We start from the raw sequence: 19,629 nt of genomic DNA, 5'->3' as shown, positions 1-19,629 counted from the left end.
CAATATTAAGAGTGCATTTAAAAAAAGAGAATAGGCTAGGCGTGGTGGCTCACACCTGTAATCCCAGCATTTTGGGAGGCCGAGGTGGGCAGTTCACCTGACGTCTAGAGTCTTAAACTCTAGCCTGAACAACATGGTGAAACCCCATCTCTACTAAAACTAGCCGGGTGAGGTGTGTGCGCCTGTAATCCCAGCTACTTGGGAGGCTGAGGCTGGAGAATTGCTTGAACTTGGGAGGCAGAGGTTGCAGTGAGCCAAGATCGTGCCACTGCACTCCAGCCTCAGCGACAGAGCGAAACTCTGTCTCAAAAAAAAAAAGAGAGGGAGAGAGAACGGTATATCCTTTTAGAGCAAATAAATGCTTATTGTTTTAAAATTACAATAGGCATATTATATTCTACCTCTAGTCTCTACAGAACTGCTTAGTGCACTCATGACATTAAACACAATAACCTTTAGTAGCTATATATGCAACCCTAGGGTTCAGACAGTGGTCTGTAAGTAACATTTTTCATTAAAAGAAGACAGAGCTCCTTCTAGAAATGGCCATCTCCTGGTCTGGGACAACAAATGTACAAGGTATGCCTGGACTATCCTACCAGACCAGTAAGCAGAGAAGCATCCAAGACCATCAGGATTGTGTCACAAGGACTCAGGAGCCAGCCTGAAGAGGCTCCAGCAGACTAAAGGTGGGACAGTTTGGGTATCAATAGGATAATAATTGCAAATGGATTCAAAGACATTAAGCAGGTTTAAATCTATTTCATAATAATATTTTATCCTTAAGCTCCATTGGTCACCTTTACAGGGTGCCACGAAACCAGGAGGAAACTGGTATATAAAGGGAAAGAATAAGGCATTTAAATTGCCTCCCCCATATGATCTAAAACAAGGGTCAGCAAATTTTTACTGCAAAGGGCCTGATAGAAAATCTTTCCAGCTCTGTGAGCCACATATGTATGGCTTCAATCACAGCTAATTAATTGGGCACCTTGTAGTACCCCAAAGCTGCCCTAAACAATATGCAAATGCATGAATATAGCTGTGTTCTAATAAAACTTTATTTATAAAACAAAGTGGCAAACTGGTCTTAGCCTGTAGACTTTAGTTTGCTGACCTCTGATCTGAGGTAACTAAAGAGTTGGTGAGGGGTAGTTTCTCTTTTAAAAAATATTATAACTGATAGACAAGGGAATGATACAAATAGACTATCATCATTTTGAAACTGCGAATGAGGTAAAGGATGTGTGTGCTGATAATCAGTAGCTGCTGACATCACAGAGAGACAATCAGTGTCTCTGATGGAAAACAACATCTATTATATGAAGCAATCTTGCAAAAATAAGTTAAAAAGGAGAGAAGGAATGGGGGAGAGCAAGAGAGAAACACTCTGAATCTTGACCAAAAATCTAAATCTAACAATTTTCAAGAACTTCAGGGGACACTGAAACATATTAAAAGATATCATGAGGTTGCATTTAGCAAAATCTAGACTGTGAAAACCTCCACAGGAGTCATCAAGATAAAAACCTAATTAGGAAGTTACTCACATCCTATGAAAAATGCTGAGCAGAATGTCAACTTTGCTATCTCAACATTTCATATGGAAAAAACTCCAAAATCTTGCAGTATAGTTTCTTGATAAATCATCTTTGATCTAGACATAATAAAGACTATAAAAGCTTCAGAGAAAATAAAACCTGTTATTTTTTAAAAAGGAGAGACCCCAAGATATCTTATACCTTCACCTTATTTAGTATTCACAAATATGTTCTAAGTGTCACAGAAACAATCTAGCAACTGAAAAAATTATTGCTCCTGCCCTAACTGTCAATTTTTAAAAACTGATCATCAATTTGGCAACTGTCACAGTGGAAATTGTTTCTGGCAAGAATCATCCATGGCCACTAAAATCACTGGGTAAAGGTTTAATGAGAAATGGGATATTTACATAGTCTCAAAGTATCTCCCATAAAGTACTGACTAATTACAAAGAAGAAAAGTAGTAACTTTCTTGGAGAAACCTGGAACACATGATTTTTAACCAAGAAAACAAAATTAGTGTCACCTGTAATGGGAAAAATAGATAATGTTCCTGAGAAGATACAATAAGAACACCACCATACCTTTCACGCCCAAAATGTACAACCTAAAGCTACGCATGAAGAAACACCAGGGGAAAAAAAAGAAAAGTCAAGGTCTTTCTGCAAAATAAATGGCCTGTAATCTTTAAAGAGTCAAGAACATGAGACAGAGACCAAAGAACTTCTAGACTAAAGGAGACTAAGAGACAATTAAGCATAAGACATGATCTTGGACTCATCCTAAAGCCAAAAAAATAAATAAATAAAAGTAAATATGTTTAAAAAAATAAATAAAAGTAAATAAAAATAAAAATGTTTTCCTTTGCTACAAAAGACATCTATCAGTAAGACAACTGGCAAAATCTGAGTAAGTTCCATAGATGAGACAATTGCACTGTCTCTATGTTAATTTCCTGATTTCAGTAATTGCACTTTGGCGAATGTCCTTGTTTGTAGAATGTATCTTGTTCCTTCTTCTTATTTAGATTCACAAATATGCTCTATATGTATCAGAGATGCAATAGCAAATAATGCCCCCTTAAGTAAAGGGACATTACGCCTGCAACTTACTTGCAAATGACTCCAAAAAAAGTTACAGAGCCAGGCGCAGTGGCTCACGCCTGTAATCCCAGCACTTTGGGAGGCCAAGGCAGGTAGAACACTTGAGGTCAGGAGTTTGAGACCAGCCTGGCCAACATAGTGAAACCTGTCTCTATTAAAAACACAAAAATTAGCCGGGCGTAATGGCTGGTGCCTGTAATCCCAGCTACTTGGGAGGCTGAGGTAGGAGAATTGCTTGAACCTGGGAGGCAGAGGCTGCAGTGAGCTGAGATGGCACCACTGACTCCAGCCTGGGCATTGCAGCCAGACTTCCTTCTCAAAAAAAGAAGTTACAAAAAGAAGGCAAATCTAGGGGAAAGTACAAGGGAATTATTTGTGCTATTTTTGTATATTTTCTGTGACTGAAATTATTCTAAAATTAAAAGTTAAAATATAATATATATTTATATATTATGTTGCTTATATATATCCTACATATAAATTTTAACTTATTTATAAAGTTAGTGTGTGCATATACACACACATATATATATGCGTATCACCTTGTTGATAGCTATTTGATCAAGAACTCACACAAACTGGTGATTATGTTAAAGTTATATGTTAAGTTTTTGCAAAGGGAATTGACAACCATGTAAATTCAAAACCTGCACTAAATACTGATGTTGATGTACTAATTACTTTTGTTTATGCATTTCTGGCTTCTCCCCTGACTACATTTAGTCATTTCCTATAAAAAAAATTTTTAAGGGCTGGGCGCAGTGACTCACACCTGTGATCCTAGCACTTTGGGAGGCCGAGGCGGGTGGATCACCTGAGGTCAGGAGTTCAAGACCAGCCTGGCCAACATGGTGAAACCCCGTCTCCACTAAAAATACAAAAATTAGCTGGGTGTGGTGGTGGGTGCCTATAATCCCAGCTACTTGGGAGGCTGCGGCAGGAGAGAGAATCACTTGAATCTGCGGGGGCAGAGGTTGCAGTGAGCCAAGATCGTGCCACTTCACTCCAGCCCAGACGAAAGAGTGAAACTCCATCTCAAAAAAAAAAAAAAAAAAATTTAAATACTGTAAGAACTTGTTAAATACTGTAACCACTTGTTAAGATGTTGGTTAAAATATCTGGCTACTAAACATCTTAATACAGTTGTGATAATACTGTACATTATTTTGGTAACATTTCTAATTTCTTTTTACATCCTGGAGATTCTCTGATGCTGATATTTCATTTCAGCCTCAGACAAATCCTGATTTTAAAACGCAGTCCATTCAAAGTGTTAATTCAGTGCTTCTCAAAGCACTGTCCGCCCCCATTTATCATTATGACTGTCATTATCCCCATTCTCCCTGAGGGGCCTGGGGCAGAGCGACACAGCCAACTCCTGACCCGGCTGGGACCCAGTGCTCCGCAGACCATGGCCAAGACAAAGTTCCAGACCCCCCTAGACACACTGCCACCTGGAGGGACAAGGGCTGGCCTGTTAATAGAATATTCTCCATCCCCGTTGGATGGAGCCTTGGGCTTCTTTCTCTCCAGACAAGTTCCTCTCCTCTCTTTCCATGCAAGGTCCAAGGAACTGCTTGTTAAAGGGCTGTCCCAGACTCCACAGACTCTCCCCATCCCAGCCCCTTCCTGCATGAACTCTCCTTTGCATCGACTGCAAACACCCTTGTGAAGATGACCCATTTTCCACTCCAAAGCTTCAGCACCAGTGTCTCACTCTCCCTAACAAGGATTTTATAACACAAAAAAGTTTATGTTGTAAAGTAAAAAGCAAAGTATTTTCAGCTCATGCACTCTAATACTCCTACTAGACTCTTACCCTCCCATGGTACCTCTCCTCTATGCATCCCACCCGGAACACAGTTTAAGTCAATAACATAACTAATAAGTAAAAACTACAGACAGTCCCTAACCTATGATGGTCCAACTTAACATTTTTTGACTTTATGATGGGTTTATCTGGACGTAAGCCCATTCTAAGTCCGGGCGCATCTGTATATCCAATGTACAGTTACACCCACACATGCACGAGGATGTGGGGCTGGTCAGGAGTATGAGCGAGGCAACAAACTAAGGCACCAAACAGATGCCCACCATTATTACATATGGTGTACAGATTTAACACCCAGGCACCACCACGTCTGCCACTGAGTGGATCCGCAAGGGCAGCTTCATCCACAAGCGGCACAGGGGCTACACATTAATGCTAGGGTCCTGGCTGGGGCCCCTGTCCCAGCTGAGACCCCCAAGATCCTGTCCTCCCCAATCTCTGGGACTGGGGCTCCTCTCCCTCACCTTCTCTGGGATCCCCTTGGACCCCAAGAGCCAGGTGTCCCCTCCCTGTCTGTCCTCCCCTCCCCGTCTCCAGCTGGTGCTCTACCACTGCCCTCATCTAGGAGGTGCTGGGGTTTGGGTTCCCACAGCATCATGTGAGGAGGGGCAGGGGAAGAGTGACAGGTGGGAGGGGGACACACAAGCAATCCCCAATTCGGGTTATAGGGAAGATTCCACAGAGTGAGGACAGGGTGAGGGTATTTTGCTACCCGGATCCCCCACTAAAAGCTTCATCATGGACAATAGAATAAGGACCTGCTGCAACCTTGGCCTCAGGTGGAGGACACCGTCCAGGCAGACCCCAGGGTTTCCAGATGTGAGACCGCAGGGACTTTGAATGTGGCTGAAGAAATAGGACTTAGTTTATTTATCCTGGGTTTTTAATTCCAAATTTTTTCAAACATACAGAGAAGTTGGGTGAATGGATTGATTGCCAGTGTACCTCCACCTAGAACTGTTAACATCTCACATATGATATTTAAGGAACCAAGTGTACCACCTCAAAGTATCAGAAGAAAAACACAAGGGAATTTGGACATTGGGAAAAACAGAATCAATGGAGCTGCAGAGTGCAGAAAAGCAAAGAAAGATTAAGATAGCAATTAACACCACCCCTGAGACTGTAAATCAACCAGCTATTAAGGCTTTGATTCTACGTCAGGCACTAAAAATGCCTCCTAAGTGGAAGGGATGGAAACGCCACTGAAGCCGGGCACAGTGGCTCACGCCTATAATCCCAGCACTTTGGGAGGCCGACGCAGGCAGATCACCTGAGGTTGGAACATCAAGACCATCCTGGCTAACACAGTGAAACCCTGTCTCTACTAAAAATACAAAAAATTAGCTGGGTGTGGTGGCAGGTGTCTGTAATCCCAGCTACTCGGGAGACTGAGGCAGGAGAATTGCTTGAACTCAGGAGATGGAGGTTGCAGTGAGCCAAGATGGCGCCACTGCACTCCAGCCTGGGCAACAAGAGAGAAACTCCATCAAAAAAAGAAAGAAAAGAAAGGAAAGAAAGGAAAGGAAGGAAAGGAAGGAAAGGAAGGGAAGGAAGGGAAGGAAGGGAAGGAAGGAAGGAAGGAAAGAAGGAAGGAAGGAAGGCCACTGAAAAGAATATATGCCAAGGGATGTTACTCATCTTTTACTTCTACACACCATTTCTTTGAATCTTGCCCCAGATGGCATTTTCATGCATTGTCATGTCAATTTGGTGCTCAATTTTCAGAGGAGGGAAACTGCAGCCTGGTGGAACTAGAACCCCCCACAGCTGGAATGCTGGCTCTGTCACCTTCTGGGGAGGTGACCCTGGGCCCCTGGTTTACTGTGAAAGTCTTGGCTTCCTCAAACATAAAATAGAGATGATAATATCAGATGCACAAGAATTCAGCGTAGGAACAGTTAGAACAGCGTGATGCACTGCCCTGGAACATTAATGGTGCTTATGGGGCTGTTTTTTAATATCGATGTTTAAATATTCATGTTGTCAACTATCAACAACTGAATCACTTATTATGAGTCAGGTGTTATGTTTTAGATAAAGAAGTATTTCAAGGTGTATTATCTCGGCTGGGCTCGGTGGCTCAAGCCTGTAATCCCAGCACTTTGGGAGGTCGAGGTGGAAGGATCCTTTGCACACAGGCATTTGAGACCAACCTGGGCAACATAGTGAGACCCTGTCTCTATTTTTTTTTTAATAAACAAAAAATAAAATAAAATAAAAACATAACAAAAAGAGGTACATCATCTCTGGAGCACTGCTGGCTGTGTACTTCCCTGAGTGGTGGAAGATGAAGCCTTACCACTGTGGAGTGCAGACGGACCCTAGTCCTGTTTCCATCACTCCTAATTGTTTGCCCTTGGGCAGGTCAACAACTGCCCTGAGCTTGTGCTCCTCACCTGTTGGATGGGCGGGATGGTTCCACTGAGCTCAGAGGGCTAGAGGACACTCCTGCAGGGTCCTTGATAAGAATCTCAGGGTCTAACACCCAACCACCTCTAGAAGGTATGTCTTGCAAATCCAGCTCAGTTTAATGACCCTGACATATCCTTTTTTGGAATTTACGGAGGGGAGTTAGTCCCAAACATCAGAAAGCACTACTGCCAACAAATCTGGACTTGTAAATTGATCTGCTTTTCATACCACTCATTCCTACTTCTTTTGTTTTTCTTCCGCATTATCAATGAGATCCATCTGTTCCTTAATCACAGTTGCCATCTCTCAAACTTACACCTTTCTGCTTTCTCCACACATTCTCTATGGACATTCCTACGTATAATAGCCCCATTCACTTTACTGAGGTCTAAGATATTTATCTAAGATTTAGTGCTTTGCAATACCCAGGTCTCTAGGATGGCTTAGGTAGAACCCCAAAAGCCTCCCCACCTTCTATCAATCATATCATAAGCCCCCTCTGTTAATCTTTCCACCATGTTATTATTGGAAAGTCATTTGGGAAGTAAAGGAAAAAGTATGGAATGTCATGATTTCTTTTTTTTTTTTGAGACAAAGTCTCGCTTTTTCACCCAGGCTGGAGTGCAGTGGGATGGTCTCGGCCCACTGCAGCCTCTGCCTCCTGAGTTCAAGTGATTCTCCTGCCTCAGCCTCCTGAGTAGCTGGGATTATAGGTGTGTGCTACCACACCCAGCTAATTTTTTGTATTTTTAGTAGAGACGGGGTTTCACCATGTTGGCCAAGCTGGTCTTGAAATCATGACCTCAAGTGATCCTCCCACCTCGGCCTCCCAAAGTGCTGGGATTACAGGAGGAAGCCACTGTGCCCGGTGGAATTTCATGGTTTCTAACCATCTTAAACACACACACACACACACACACACACACACACACAGAGGGAAAGGGGGATGGGAAAGAAGACAAATACCCCCTCTGCAATTCCCAAAATAACTGTGTAAATGTTTAGTATGTATTTCTTTTTAAAAAAAATTTTTTTTTTAGACAGGATCTTACTCCGTCACCCAAGCTGGAGTATAGTGGCGTGATCTTGGCTTACTGCAGCCTCAACAGCCTGGGCTCAAGCAATCCTCCCACCTCAGCTTCCTGAGTAGCTGGAATTACAGGCACATGGTACCACTCTGGCTATTTTTTTTTTTTCATAGAGACAGGGTTTTGCCACGTTACCCAAGCTGGTCTCGAACTCCTGAGCTCAGGCTATCTGTCTGCCTCAGCCTCCCAAAGCGTGGGGATTACAGGCGAGAGCTACCGCACGCAGCCTAGTATGTATTTCCTTAATGGTCAATTATCGCTGAAATAGTCTTTTATAGATTTTTGGAACTGAGTTTTCATTTGCGAAGAGCTTAAAGAAAGCAACCAATTTATAAAATATTTTATAAGATGAACCATAAGGAAATAATATTTGCACACTTGGTTCACCAGAGCTGGGTTTGTTAACCAAACTATGTTGTAATCCAAATTGCGAGAATAGTAAGTTTACTCCTCCGGTGTTCTTCCACACCAAAGACTCGTTTGTGTATTCTTCCAACCCTCACCAATTTCAATGTGGAAAAATAATCCCCAATTTCCAAACAGTTAGCAGGTAAGTACCTTTTCCTTGGATGAAGTTCCTGGGGTAGCCCACTAAAGGTCATTAACTCCTCTGGGGCGCTGCACTGGGGAAGCAACTTCAACCACAACTGTCACTCGCTTCTACAACAGGAAAGTACATTCTCAGGTCCAATGTGTAAAGTTGGAACAAATCTATCCACCCTCAACCCCAGCCGATAACTCACACCAGGATTTCTGAACTGGGAAACAAAGGTCAGTGCCCTTCTCTGGAGAGGAGGAGGAGCTAGTTACATCAGGCATGTGTGTAAAGTCACATGGGCAGAATGGGAGACCTAGACCTCGGACTCACAACCACGTTCAAATCTTGGCGCCATCAATTACCAGCAATGTAACCTTGTACAAGATACTTGACCTCTACAAGTCTGTTTGCACAGCAGCAAAATGCGAACAAGTATCTACTTCTTAGCAGGTTAGAAGCTATGAAAAATACTAAAGTCTTAGCAGCCATTGCCAAGTGCTTTCCAAATGGGGTGGAGCTATTTACGCCCTTTAAGAACAGCCAAAAAGAGCAGCCAGAGCAGCCATTTTACCACACATTTGCCAGCACTGAAGAGGCTTATTCAGACAAAACCGTAATGTGATGGGCCAAAGATGATTCTTATATTAATTAGTATTTTTTGACTCCCTGGGAAGTTGAACATAGTTTCACATATTTGCAGCCATTTATAGTAGTTCTTTTGTGAATTGCATTTTTATGTTTATTTTCTACAATTAGGGTGAACACTTGAGGCCTTGTTCCTCCTCCTGAATAAAAATGAAAATAGATTTCCAAAAATGCTGTGACACAGTTTGAGAGCATGAGTGTGAGCTCATTTCCTGTCCTGAGGACCCCAGGTAATTAGAGTCATCACCCTTGACCATATCCACAAAAACTCTGAAAAAGGCTATGTTTAGGAAAACATTTTTATGATTTTATTTTCAAACTTTGAAGTATACTTCTCAATTAGATGATCATTTTCCTAATCTGTAGATTATGCACACAATAAAAAGGAAAGATTTAGAAGTTTGAAATTTATTTGAGAACCTTAAACGTATCTATCAATAGAGTGAACTCAGAGCATTGCTAACACCTTGTGAGTCTCAGAAAGAAACTGTAGAGTGTCCTGGGGCTGTTCCCTGGGCAGCACATACAGCATAGAGGAAAAGGGCAAGTCCCCTTCATTGCCCTCAAGGTTCCCTTCATTTCTGAACACCAAGGTTTTGGAAACTGCATTTGTTTTATTGTTCACTAAATCTAATCCAGTTTGGGAGAAATAATATAAAACATGGGATATATAAAAACCTCCTCCAAAAATAGATTAAATTAGACAATCTGGGGCAGTTTTCTATATGCTCTTAAGTGCCCAGTCCTTCCCTATCCCCAGTTACTTATCACTTTGATATCTCAATATCTGCCCCTAGCTGCACACAAATTGTGTCTGTGTTGTGTGTACATATACACACATAACACAAACACACACACATTTTTTGTTTTTGTTTTTGGAAACAGGGTCTCACTCTGTCATTCAGGCTGGAGTGCAGTGGCGTGATCATGGCTCACTACAACCTCCATGCCCAAGCTCAAGTGATCCTCAGCCTCCCAAGAAGCTGGTGCCCACCACCATGCCCAGCTAAGCTTTTGTATATTTTGTAGTGATGGGGTTTTGCCATATTGCCCAGGCTGGTCTCAAACTCGTGAGCTCAAGCAATCTGCCCACCTTGACCACCCAAAGTGTTGGGATTATGGGCATGAGCCACCACACAGGGCACAAAGTGTATTTTGATTCTCTATCCCTCTTCAAAATCAGCCAGCTCCAGAAAATAAAAGGAGGAAAAAATTCCCAGGTGTGCCATGCCTTTCAATCAATACATGAACATTTCATTATCTAACATGTAGCTAAAAGGTTCCCAACATTTTGGGCTTTATAAGAGGATAGAGAGGAAGGGCCTGCAGTCTCCCTGCTGCCAACAAAATTCCAGGGCCCCCACTCTAGCCAACTTGCCCTTGGTTTTCCTGAGATACCAAGAAGCCATCTGGTCCTCCAATGCACACTCTCCATTTCTGCCAACTCACCTCTGCATTCCCCTAAAACCTCATCTTCAAGTCTTGGGCTCGTCTTTAAAACTGGGAGGACACCTACTATACAGCACCCTCCATGGACGAAGGAAGAAGCCTGACTGCTTTTGAAGCTCTCAGTCTCACCTCCTCTTACTCTCATCTTCTTGCCCATTCATCTTCAAGCCTGCCCTATGGCTCCTACAAACAGGCTCCCACTCCAGCATCCCAAATATACTAATATACTTTCTCCCAAACTTGCAGCTCCTCCTTTCCCTCTTCTTTCCATAGTCAGGGTTTTGAAATGGGTTGTTTAGAGTCTTCGGGGTTCCCTGTGGTGGTACTGAGATGTGGAAAGTATACCAGGATAGAAGGAGGAGGCTGCTTGAAACTGTGGGAGTCTGGTCTGGGGTTCCAGCTGAGGGGGAGGCACTGGCCCACACCTGAGACCAGTCTGCAACTTGGCACCTTGGCTATTCTATTTGGGAAGCGCTAAGCTAATGTCTCTTCTCTCTACCTTTACCACCACCACTTGTCTGGAACACTTCTCTCCGTGGGCACCAGTAACTTCCTAATAGCTGAATTCCAAAAGCTCTTCTTATTTTTTATTTTTATTTATTTCTTAGAGACAGGGTCTCACTCTGTCTGTCACCCAGGCTGGGGTACAGTGGCACAATCATAGCTCACTGTAGCCTTGAACTCCTGAGATACCACCATGCCCGGTTAATTTTTTAAATTTTGTTAGAGTTGGGGTCTTGTAATGTTGCTCAGGTTGGTCTGGAACTCCTGGCCTCAAAATATCCTTTTGTCACAGCCTCCTGAGTAGCTGGGATTACATGCACAAGCCACAGCATCTGGCTCAAAAGCTCCTCTTGACTCCTCGATCTTCTTGTCCCCTCTCTCTCTGTGGCATCTAGCACCAAGGACACTCCCTTTCTTTCTCCTTCCTTCTTTCCTTCCTCCCTCCCTCCCTCCCTCCCTTCTTCTCTTTCTTTCTGTCTCTCTCTCTTTCACTCTTGTTGCCCAGGCTGGATTCTTTCTTCCTTTCGAATGGAGTTTCATGCTTATTGCCCAGGCTGGAGTGCAATGGCGCAATCTCAGCTCCCTGCAACCTCTGCCTCCCAGGTTAAAGCAATTCTCCTGCCTCAGCCTCCCAAGTAGCTGGGATACAGGCACCGCCTCCTGGATTCAAGTGATTCTCCTGCCTCAGCCTCCTGAGTACCTGAGATTACAGGTACCTGCCACCATGCCCAGCTAATTTCTGTATTTTTAGTAGAGATGGGGTTTCACCATGTTGGCCAGGCTGGTCTCAAACTCCTGACCTCGGGTGATTCACCCGCCTTGACCTCCCAAAGTGCTGGGATTACAGGTATGAGCCACCACACCTGGCCTCCCCCTTTCTTTCATGTTTCATGCAACATTATGGAAGCTGGAGGGAAAAGAAAGGGGGAGGGGAGTTCCTAAGCATTCCTCCTACCTTACCCAGTGCTCCCTTCCATCCTCCTTCAATGACTTCTGTCCCTGCTCTAACCTTCTCCTTCTTCTCTACCTCTCTTGCATCACCCAGTTTCAACCATCCCCTCAACATCCCCTCACACCTAACGTGTCTCCAATGAAACCAAGGGGTTCCTCCCAATGAGAGCCTCTCATAGCCTGTGTGGGCTCTGTTATTGCCAAAATATTCAGTAAGCATCTGTCCACCACTGGGGAGGCAGAGATTGGGGAGGCCTCCCCACCTGCAGAAGTCAGTCCCCAGGTGCCCGAGCCTGCACACTAGGAATTAACTGTGACATCAGCCACTTTCTGGATCTGGTACCTCCCCTCCCCACAGAGGTGCAGACAAGAATCCCACTTCCTCCCATCCCACCTTTCCTTTCCACTCTGCTACTCTGAAGCCCTTTTCACCTCACTCCTGGCTCCTGTGAGTCTAATTGCTCTATCCCCTTCCAGGTCCTCCTCCTCCAATCCACCATTATCTTTCTAGCCACACGTACGAGTCATGTCACTTCCCAGCCTAACTTTTGATGGTTCTCTGCTGCCTCTTGAATAATATCAGATTCCTTCCCTGGCATTCTAGGTTCCTTAGCCCATGTCCTGGCCCCTTATCCTTCCAGGCAAATAGAACTGAAATAAGCTGCATTATCCCAAATTGCCCTGAACTTTTCCTTCCTCCATGTCTTTGCTCTCCTGGTGCTGGCTCCCACCTTGAGAGTGAAGGAGGACTTCCACTTTTTCACTCTAAATGCCTCCTCTTACTATTTACATTCTTCTAAATTAACAAGAATTACCTGGATTAAAGAATGACTGAGTTTTAAGGACTAGTTTAAACCTACTTCTTCGACCTGCCTTCCTGGATCACCCAGGAAGCAATTTTTCTCAATTTCTATTACGAAAATGCTCCTCCAGGCTTTACTGCCTCTTAACTTCTTATTACAGTGCTACTATGACTTCTTTCCTACTTAATTTTTAAATCCTTTAGGGCAAAGTCTGGGTCTTATCTTGTTTCCCATGGTCCCTTAGCCATCGCCCATGATAGGTATCCAACAGACTTTAGTTGAAGAAGTTGAGGAGTTAGGAATTCATTGTAAGAGTGCAAATTTAAGAGTGCAAATCTATGCCGGGTGCGGTGGCTCACGCTTGTAATCCCAGCACTTTGGGAGGCCGAGGCAGGTGGATCAGGAGATGGAGACCATCCTGGCTAACACAGTGAAACCCTGTCTCTACTAAGAAACAAAAAATTAGCCAGGCATGGTGGCGGGCGCCTGTAGTCCCAGCTACTCAGAAGGCTGAGGTAGGAGAACAGTGTGAACCTGGGAGGCGGAGCTTGCAGTGAGCCAAGATCACGCCTCTGCACTCCAGCCTGGGCAACAAAGCAAGACTCCATCTCAAAAAAAAAAAAAAAAAAAAAGGGGGTGCAAATCTAAATTTCCCTAGGTTGGCAAGTAAAAGGTATCTCTAAATTAGAATGTAAGTAGGGCCTTCCTATTATAGAAGATTTAAAAGATTTTCCAGTGAGTTCATCATTTACATTCTTTATTTCCCAATTATTTTAGTAACACTGCACATCACTGTAAAGGCTAGAATATGCTGTTAGATTGATTGATTGTGTGTGTGTGTGTGTGTGTGTGTGTGTGTGTGTTGCCTCTCTTTTCTTCAAGAATTCCTAAAAGTGTGATCAATGAAGAATGTAACCAAACTATAACTTTCCAAACTTACAACAAATCAAGTCAGCTATTCCCTGCCCAATCCACCCAACCAAAGAAAAAAGATTGACAGGTTCCCAGTCCTTCCCTACAGAGTTTGTCACCAATATCACCTCAGCAATCCAAGGACAAAAACTTCAGCAACACAGGCCCTCTCAAAAGCTTGTTCCATGTGAAAAGCCCTCATTAAACTCTGAGTTATATTTAGAAAAAAAAAATGAAACAGAAGTTATATTTAGATGAAATGGCTCAAAAGAATTTTACCAAAAGCAGCATGTTTATACTGATCTTCCAAAAGAAAAGATTTCCTTAGCTTTTACATACAACTCCTAAAAACAGACAACCTCTTCATACGTATACACAGATTTCTGCTTGGGTTCCTCTGGGTCTGGAAGAACAGGAGCTCCCAGGATATAAGAAAGACTGCCCAAGGGAAGCAGTGGGCTATAAAGGACTTAAAAATGAGCACGGGTTTGAGGACCAGGATAATTTCATACAAAAACCTGACTTGAGATGGTCTAAGAAATAATGAAGCAAAGCCTTTGTGTGCTTATGCTGCACAAAAAGGTTCTGAAGCCAGGCGCGGTGGCTCAAGCCTGTAATCCCAGCAGGGGAGGCGGGACGGGCAGATCAAGAGGTCAGGGGAGGTCCCGAGAGACCATCCTGGCCTAACACAGTGAAACCCCGTCTCTACTAAAAAATACAAAAATAGCTGGGGCGAGGTGGTGGTGCCTGTAGTCCCAGCTACTCGGGGAGGCTGTGGTAGGAAAGAATGGCATAAACCCGGAGAAACGGGCTTGCAGTGAGCTGAGATCAGCCACTGCACTCCAGCCCTGGGTGACAGGCGAGACTCAGATCTCAAAAAGGAAAAGGTTCACCAGAAATTTATAAGCTGGACACAAAACCCACAGACTTCCTGAGCAATACTACCTAGAAGTGTTTTTTTCCAAAATGTCATCAGCACTCACTTCATGGTCACAGTCAAACTACTTTCTATCACGTTGTAGCTGGCTTGCTGAACCACATTCAACATTTTCTTTTTGGCTCTTTTTTGTCTTAAACTATTTTTGGCATTCACTTTCTAATGTGTTGACTTACATTTTCTTTCTTTCTTTTTTTTTTTTTTTTTTTGAGGCAGAGTCTCACTCTGTTGCCCAGGCTGGAGTGAAGTAGCATGATCTCAGTTCACTGCAACCTCTGCCTCCTGGGTTCAAGCGATTCTCATGCCTCAGTCTCCGATGTAGCTGGAATTACAGGCGCCCGCCACCAAGCTTGGCTAATTTTTGTATTTTCAGTACAGATGGGGTTTCACCATGTTGGCCAGGCTGGTCTCGAACTCCTGACCTCAGGTGATCTGCCCGCCTTGGCCTCCCAAAATGCTGGGATCACAGGTGTGAGCCACCGCACCTAGCCAACTTACATTTTCCTAACAAAGTTCTAAGCAACAGCCCCAAAGTGGTTTAGTAAACCGTGAAGCCTTTTCAGAAATGAATGTATAATTTCAATGTGATTATTTGAAAAATGGTTTGTGGCAGTTATTCCTCTCTTCACAGGGTCCCTGGGCCTCCAGACAAGAAGCAATTGCAGCTCACAGAGACTTGGCCCACATCCCATGCTGAGGGGACCTCTTCTCTAAAGAGCCTCAGGAAAAGGCTACTTCCTAGCATCCCAGCCAAACCAGAGTGGAGGGCAAGGGTGATGGCTCATGGGGAGAGATGGCCAGACTGTAGGATGGGCCAGCCCCAGTGGTCTCAGCAGGATTATGCCAGTGGGTGAGGCTGCTGAAGCCTCCTGCCTGCTATTCCTAGGGTTCATTAACACCCTGAAAATACTCCAGCCAATTCCCACTTATGCTTCTGGCTTGGTATTTCCAGAGGAAGTGTTAGAGCAGCAGATAACTGGGGTCACCTAATTTTATACTACCTCTAGGCCTTAGAGCAGCAAAGCCTAAAGTGGTGCAATTTAGAGGCCAAACAATAAAAAAGACCTAAGATGTCAGAAAGATCGGATCATGTATCCTGGGCACTTTCCTCCCTTCTCACTCCCCACCCATATCTATCCACATTCATTTTACCAGGCTGGGAAACCAACAGAAGGCCACTTTGTCTGTACCTACCATTTGCCTACAGTGACAATTACCTTAATTATATTAATAGAATCATCCAGAGGAAAACCATTATCTCCACCCTATAGTCCAGACAACCAAGTGCTTAAATATTTCCTCATTTGCTTTACTTATTGGCAGCAAAAGAACAGGGTCAAATTAGGTTTAACTGTGCTGACCTAATGGCAGGACACTTCCCCAGTTTATCAGTGAACACAGCGAAAGGCACACAGAGACACAGAAACACTGGGAAATGAACCAACTTCTGTAAGGGCAAGTCACCAGGAAGACAAGATGTAGGTATGGGAGTGGAATGGGACATACTAAGTCCCCAAGAAAGTACAAGTCCTAGGAGGCTTGAAAGGAGGATGGTGTCTGGGCCAGGGCAGGGAACAGCTGCAGAGATGAACAAGGACAGTCAGAGAGGCACGCAGAGACGAAAGGTCGGCTGCCTCAGGAGGGCTCCAAAATCCCACACAGGCCTGGATTTAGTAATCAGGAATCTCCAGGATCAGCAAGAATCAGCCTTTGGAAGTTCTTAGGCATAAGAACACATAATATGATAGAAGGAAGGAAGGAGGGGACACTAACAAAAATCTGTTTCACTTGGGCTCTTAGGGAGAGGAGACAGCAGAGCCTGGATGAATCAAAATGCCCTAAAGAGAAATGGGTGCATGGAGAAATAGCCTTGAGGGAGCCATAGTCATATTTGATGGTGAAATAGTCATTTCTGGTGACTTCAACTGCACCAGGACTTGGCTGAGGGCTGATGCACAGATGCTAGTGCCTCCCAGACCCCTTTCTCTAGATACCCTAATGGTAAATGGAAACATGGGACTTTAGAGGCATTAACTCTCCCCCATACGCAAAGTTACAGGAATCCCACCAAAACTTACAGAACTAAGCTACATGTGTGGGCACTGGTGGGAATCACTGAAAACTTAAAGAAGACTACAGTAGGTTGTGGATCCCCCGCCTTTGATTGGCACGCACCTCTTTTCTTTTAACACTAATAAGAAAAAGCAACAGCCATAGACTCACATTCAGTTTTCACTGCAAAAGTGACACTTACATTCAGGACTTCCTGGGGTGCCCCAGGCCAGCAGGGCCAAAGCAGCAAGGCCTCCCTACCTCTCGGGGCAAAACTGTGAGGTCTGTGTGGTCCCACTCCCCATTCCCCTCTCCCTCAGTCAGAGTCTCTCCCACCGCCCCCGTTAACCCCCCTCCAACCCATCTGGTAATGGTAGCGCCCCTGCTGAACCAAATGTGGAGGCCTTGGCTCTCCACCGACCGCTGTACAGTGACAGCAGGAATGGCCATTCGGCACCTAGCCTTTCTCCAGCACACTTTAATTATCATCGTTACCTCCGGGCAGCCTTAGCATAAAGTGGGTTGCTGGGACCCTGCTCCTAAGAGGCCAACACTGCCTGCCCCCTTACCCACCGTCGACAACGAAGTGGCAGGCACTGGGTAGCTAGGCGGGAAGCAAAGAACTACGATGCACATCGCGCCCAAGCAGCAGCACGAGGGGGCCTGGCACACAGTAGACAGGCGTTCACCCAAGATCTGTCATCAGACCCAGTACCTGGGCAGGGAGCCTAGGGGTGGAGTGGCGGCTTGGGGGACACAAAGGCCTCGCCAGCCCCCAGCTGCGCCCCGCGCAACGCGGGGGGCGGGAGTTTAGAGCCAGAGAGAGGGGGCGAAGGAATCCGCCCTCATTTGCACGTCGTCTGGGGCCCGGTCAATTTGCTTAATCACCGCTCTAAATGCCAGCGCGCAGCACACAATACGCGCCCATTAACAGGTTTAAAGTGTCGCAGCGCTCGCTTTAAATGAGAAAAGCAGGCGACAAAAGGGGGAAAAAGCCAAGTTCCTCAACTTGAAGAATGCCTCGGGTCGCCTCGAAATCATCTACGCTAGTATAAAATTCAGAACTAGCTCCGCAGAAAAGCTGAGGCCCTGGTGCGAGGGTTGGGAGTGGGAACGGGGGCTGTGAATAACCCGCCACGAAAACTGGGTTTCTTAGGAACCAGCTTGCAGCAGCCCAGTGAACCCGCAGTCGGAGGACAACGTCGCCAACCCAGCTCCCCAGGCCCCTTGCCCCACTGCCAGAGAAAGCTGACCGATTTCCAAGAAGGAAAGCGAGACCCCCCCAAAGCGGGCACAAATCCAAGTTTCCTTCGGTGCAGGCGAAGAATTCTGGAGACCGAGGAAGATCCCAGAGGTGGACTCCAAAACCTCAACCCGCAAGAGGGGAGAAGTTAAAGGAACTTTACTTTCATCCAGGCACTGGCCAGCGCAGCCTCGCGCTGGGCCGCCAGAGAGTAGTTCAACTCCGCAAACAAGTTCTGCTTGGGATCGGCGCAGGAGGCCCCATCCCCCACTCCATGGCCCAGCCCGGGGGCGCATCCTGCGGGCCGCGGCCTCCCACCCTCCCGGGCGCGCTAGACGCGCACTCACGGTGCGCGCTCCTCCGGGAGACAGGGGTCCGTTGGAGAGGTACGGGCTGCTCAGGTCCGGGATCATCAGGAAGGGGTACCCAGGGTATGGGGGTCCTTTAAAGAACGCGCTGTCCTGGGGCCTTCTCACTGCGAACAAGACCAAGGTTGAGGTGAGGCCCGGGCCCCCGGGACAGCGCCGCGGCAGGGGGCTCGGGGCGGGAGCCGGGGACCCGAGCGCCCCCAACGCGCGCCCCACGGGGGCTGCCGAGGCGGAGGGCAAGAGTGCGTACACCCGAGCAAGGGGGACCGTGGGCCGCCTGGGCTGAGCAGCGGAGCGCAGCGGGGATCGAGAGTGGGGGGCTGTCCCGGCGGGCACGTACCTTCGGCGAAATAGTCCCGCGGCTTCTGGAAAGTGTCCCGGGCGGGCTGCGGGCGCCTCTCAGCCTGCGGAGGAGACACAAAGGCGAGAGCGGGTGAGCGGACGCAGGGCCGGGATCCCCCGGAGCCGGCCGCGGAGCCTCCTTACCTCCGAGTCCGAGCTGCTGCTCTGGTTCTCCGACTCGTTGACCAGGGACGACTTGACCTCGTCTAGGTCCCGCTGCGCCGAGGCGCTGTCGCTGCTCGGCTCCTGCTCCTCGCCCCCCTCGTCCTGGAAGGGGATCAGCTCGTCGTTCGCCCCGAGGTCGTCCCCTCCGCCTGCTGCCCCGGCGCTGGAGCCACTGCCTCCCCCGCTGCCGCCGCCGCCGCCCCCGCCGCCCCCGCCGCCGAGCTGGGGCATGGTGGGGCCGCGGGCCGGGGCCGCAGCTCTCCGAGCGCCTAGCCGCCCGCGCCCTGCCCGGCCCGGCCCGGCGCCCCTCCCGCCCGCTCGCCGGCCCGCTGCGCTCGCCGCCGCAACAAAGTTTGACAGGGCGTGGCCCCGCGGGAAGCGGGCCTGGCGCGGCCCGGCCGGGGCACAGGCGGCTCGGCTCGGGCCCCTCCGGCAGCGCCGAGCCTAGGGCTCCCCAACTCGCCGCCGCCGCCGCCGCCGCCTGCTCCGCCGGGGCGTCCCAGCCCCTGGCCCGCCGGGGAGGGGCGAGCGGGGAGGGAGGGAGGGACCGCCGGGCTGGGCAGGGGGGCCGGAGGGAGGAGCCCCGGCTGCAAGCTGACACCCGCGCGCCTCGCGGAACCCGGAGAGCTGCGGCGCGCGCGCACACACACACACACACACACACACGCACTCACACTCACGTTCACACTCGCACCTTCCGGGGGCTGCGTGTCCCTGCAGCGTGCACCGCCCCCAACCCCA

At 47.1% G+C, this 19,629-nt stretch overlaps 1 protein-coding gene across 1 annotated transcript in view; it reads right to left on the bottom strand.

Moving 5' to 3' along the window:
• TCF7L1 (transcription factor 7 like 1) overlaps positions 1-19,418 on the bottom strand; it is a 179,022-nt gene extending 159,604 nt beyond the window's left edge. Inside the window, exons 1-3 of the mRNA XM_003908897.3 lie at positions 18,868-19,418; positions 18,722-18,785; positions 18,361-18,488 (exon numbers count right to left, since the gene is read on the bottom strand). Coding sequence (XP_003908946.1) covers positions 18,361-18,488; positions 18,722-18,785; positions 18,868-19,119 — 444 coding nt within the window. The 5' untranslated portion in view covers positions 19,120-19,418. The remainder of the gene's footprint in view (positions 1-18,360; positions 18,489-18,721; positions 18,786-18,867) is intronic.
• Positions 19,419-19,629: the final 211 nt, after the last annotated feature.

Source organism: Papio anubis, chromosome 14, assembly GCF_008728515.1.
Source record: "Papio anubis isolate 15944 chromosome 14, Panubis1.0, whole genome shotgun sequence".
NCBI lineage: Eukaryota > Metazoa > Chordata > Mammalia > Primates > Cercopithecidae > Papio > Papio anubis.
The sequence above is the reverse complement of the archived record's forward strand: the minus strand, read 5'-3'. Positions and strand labels throughout refer to the sequence as shown.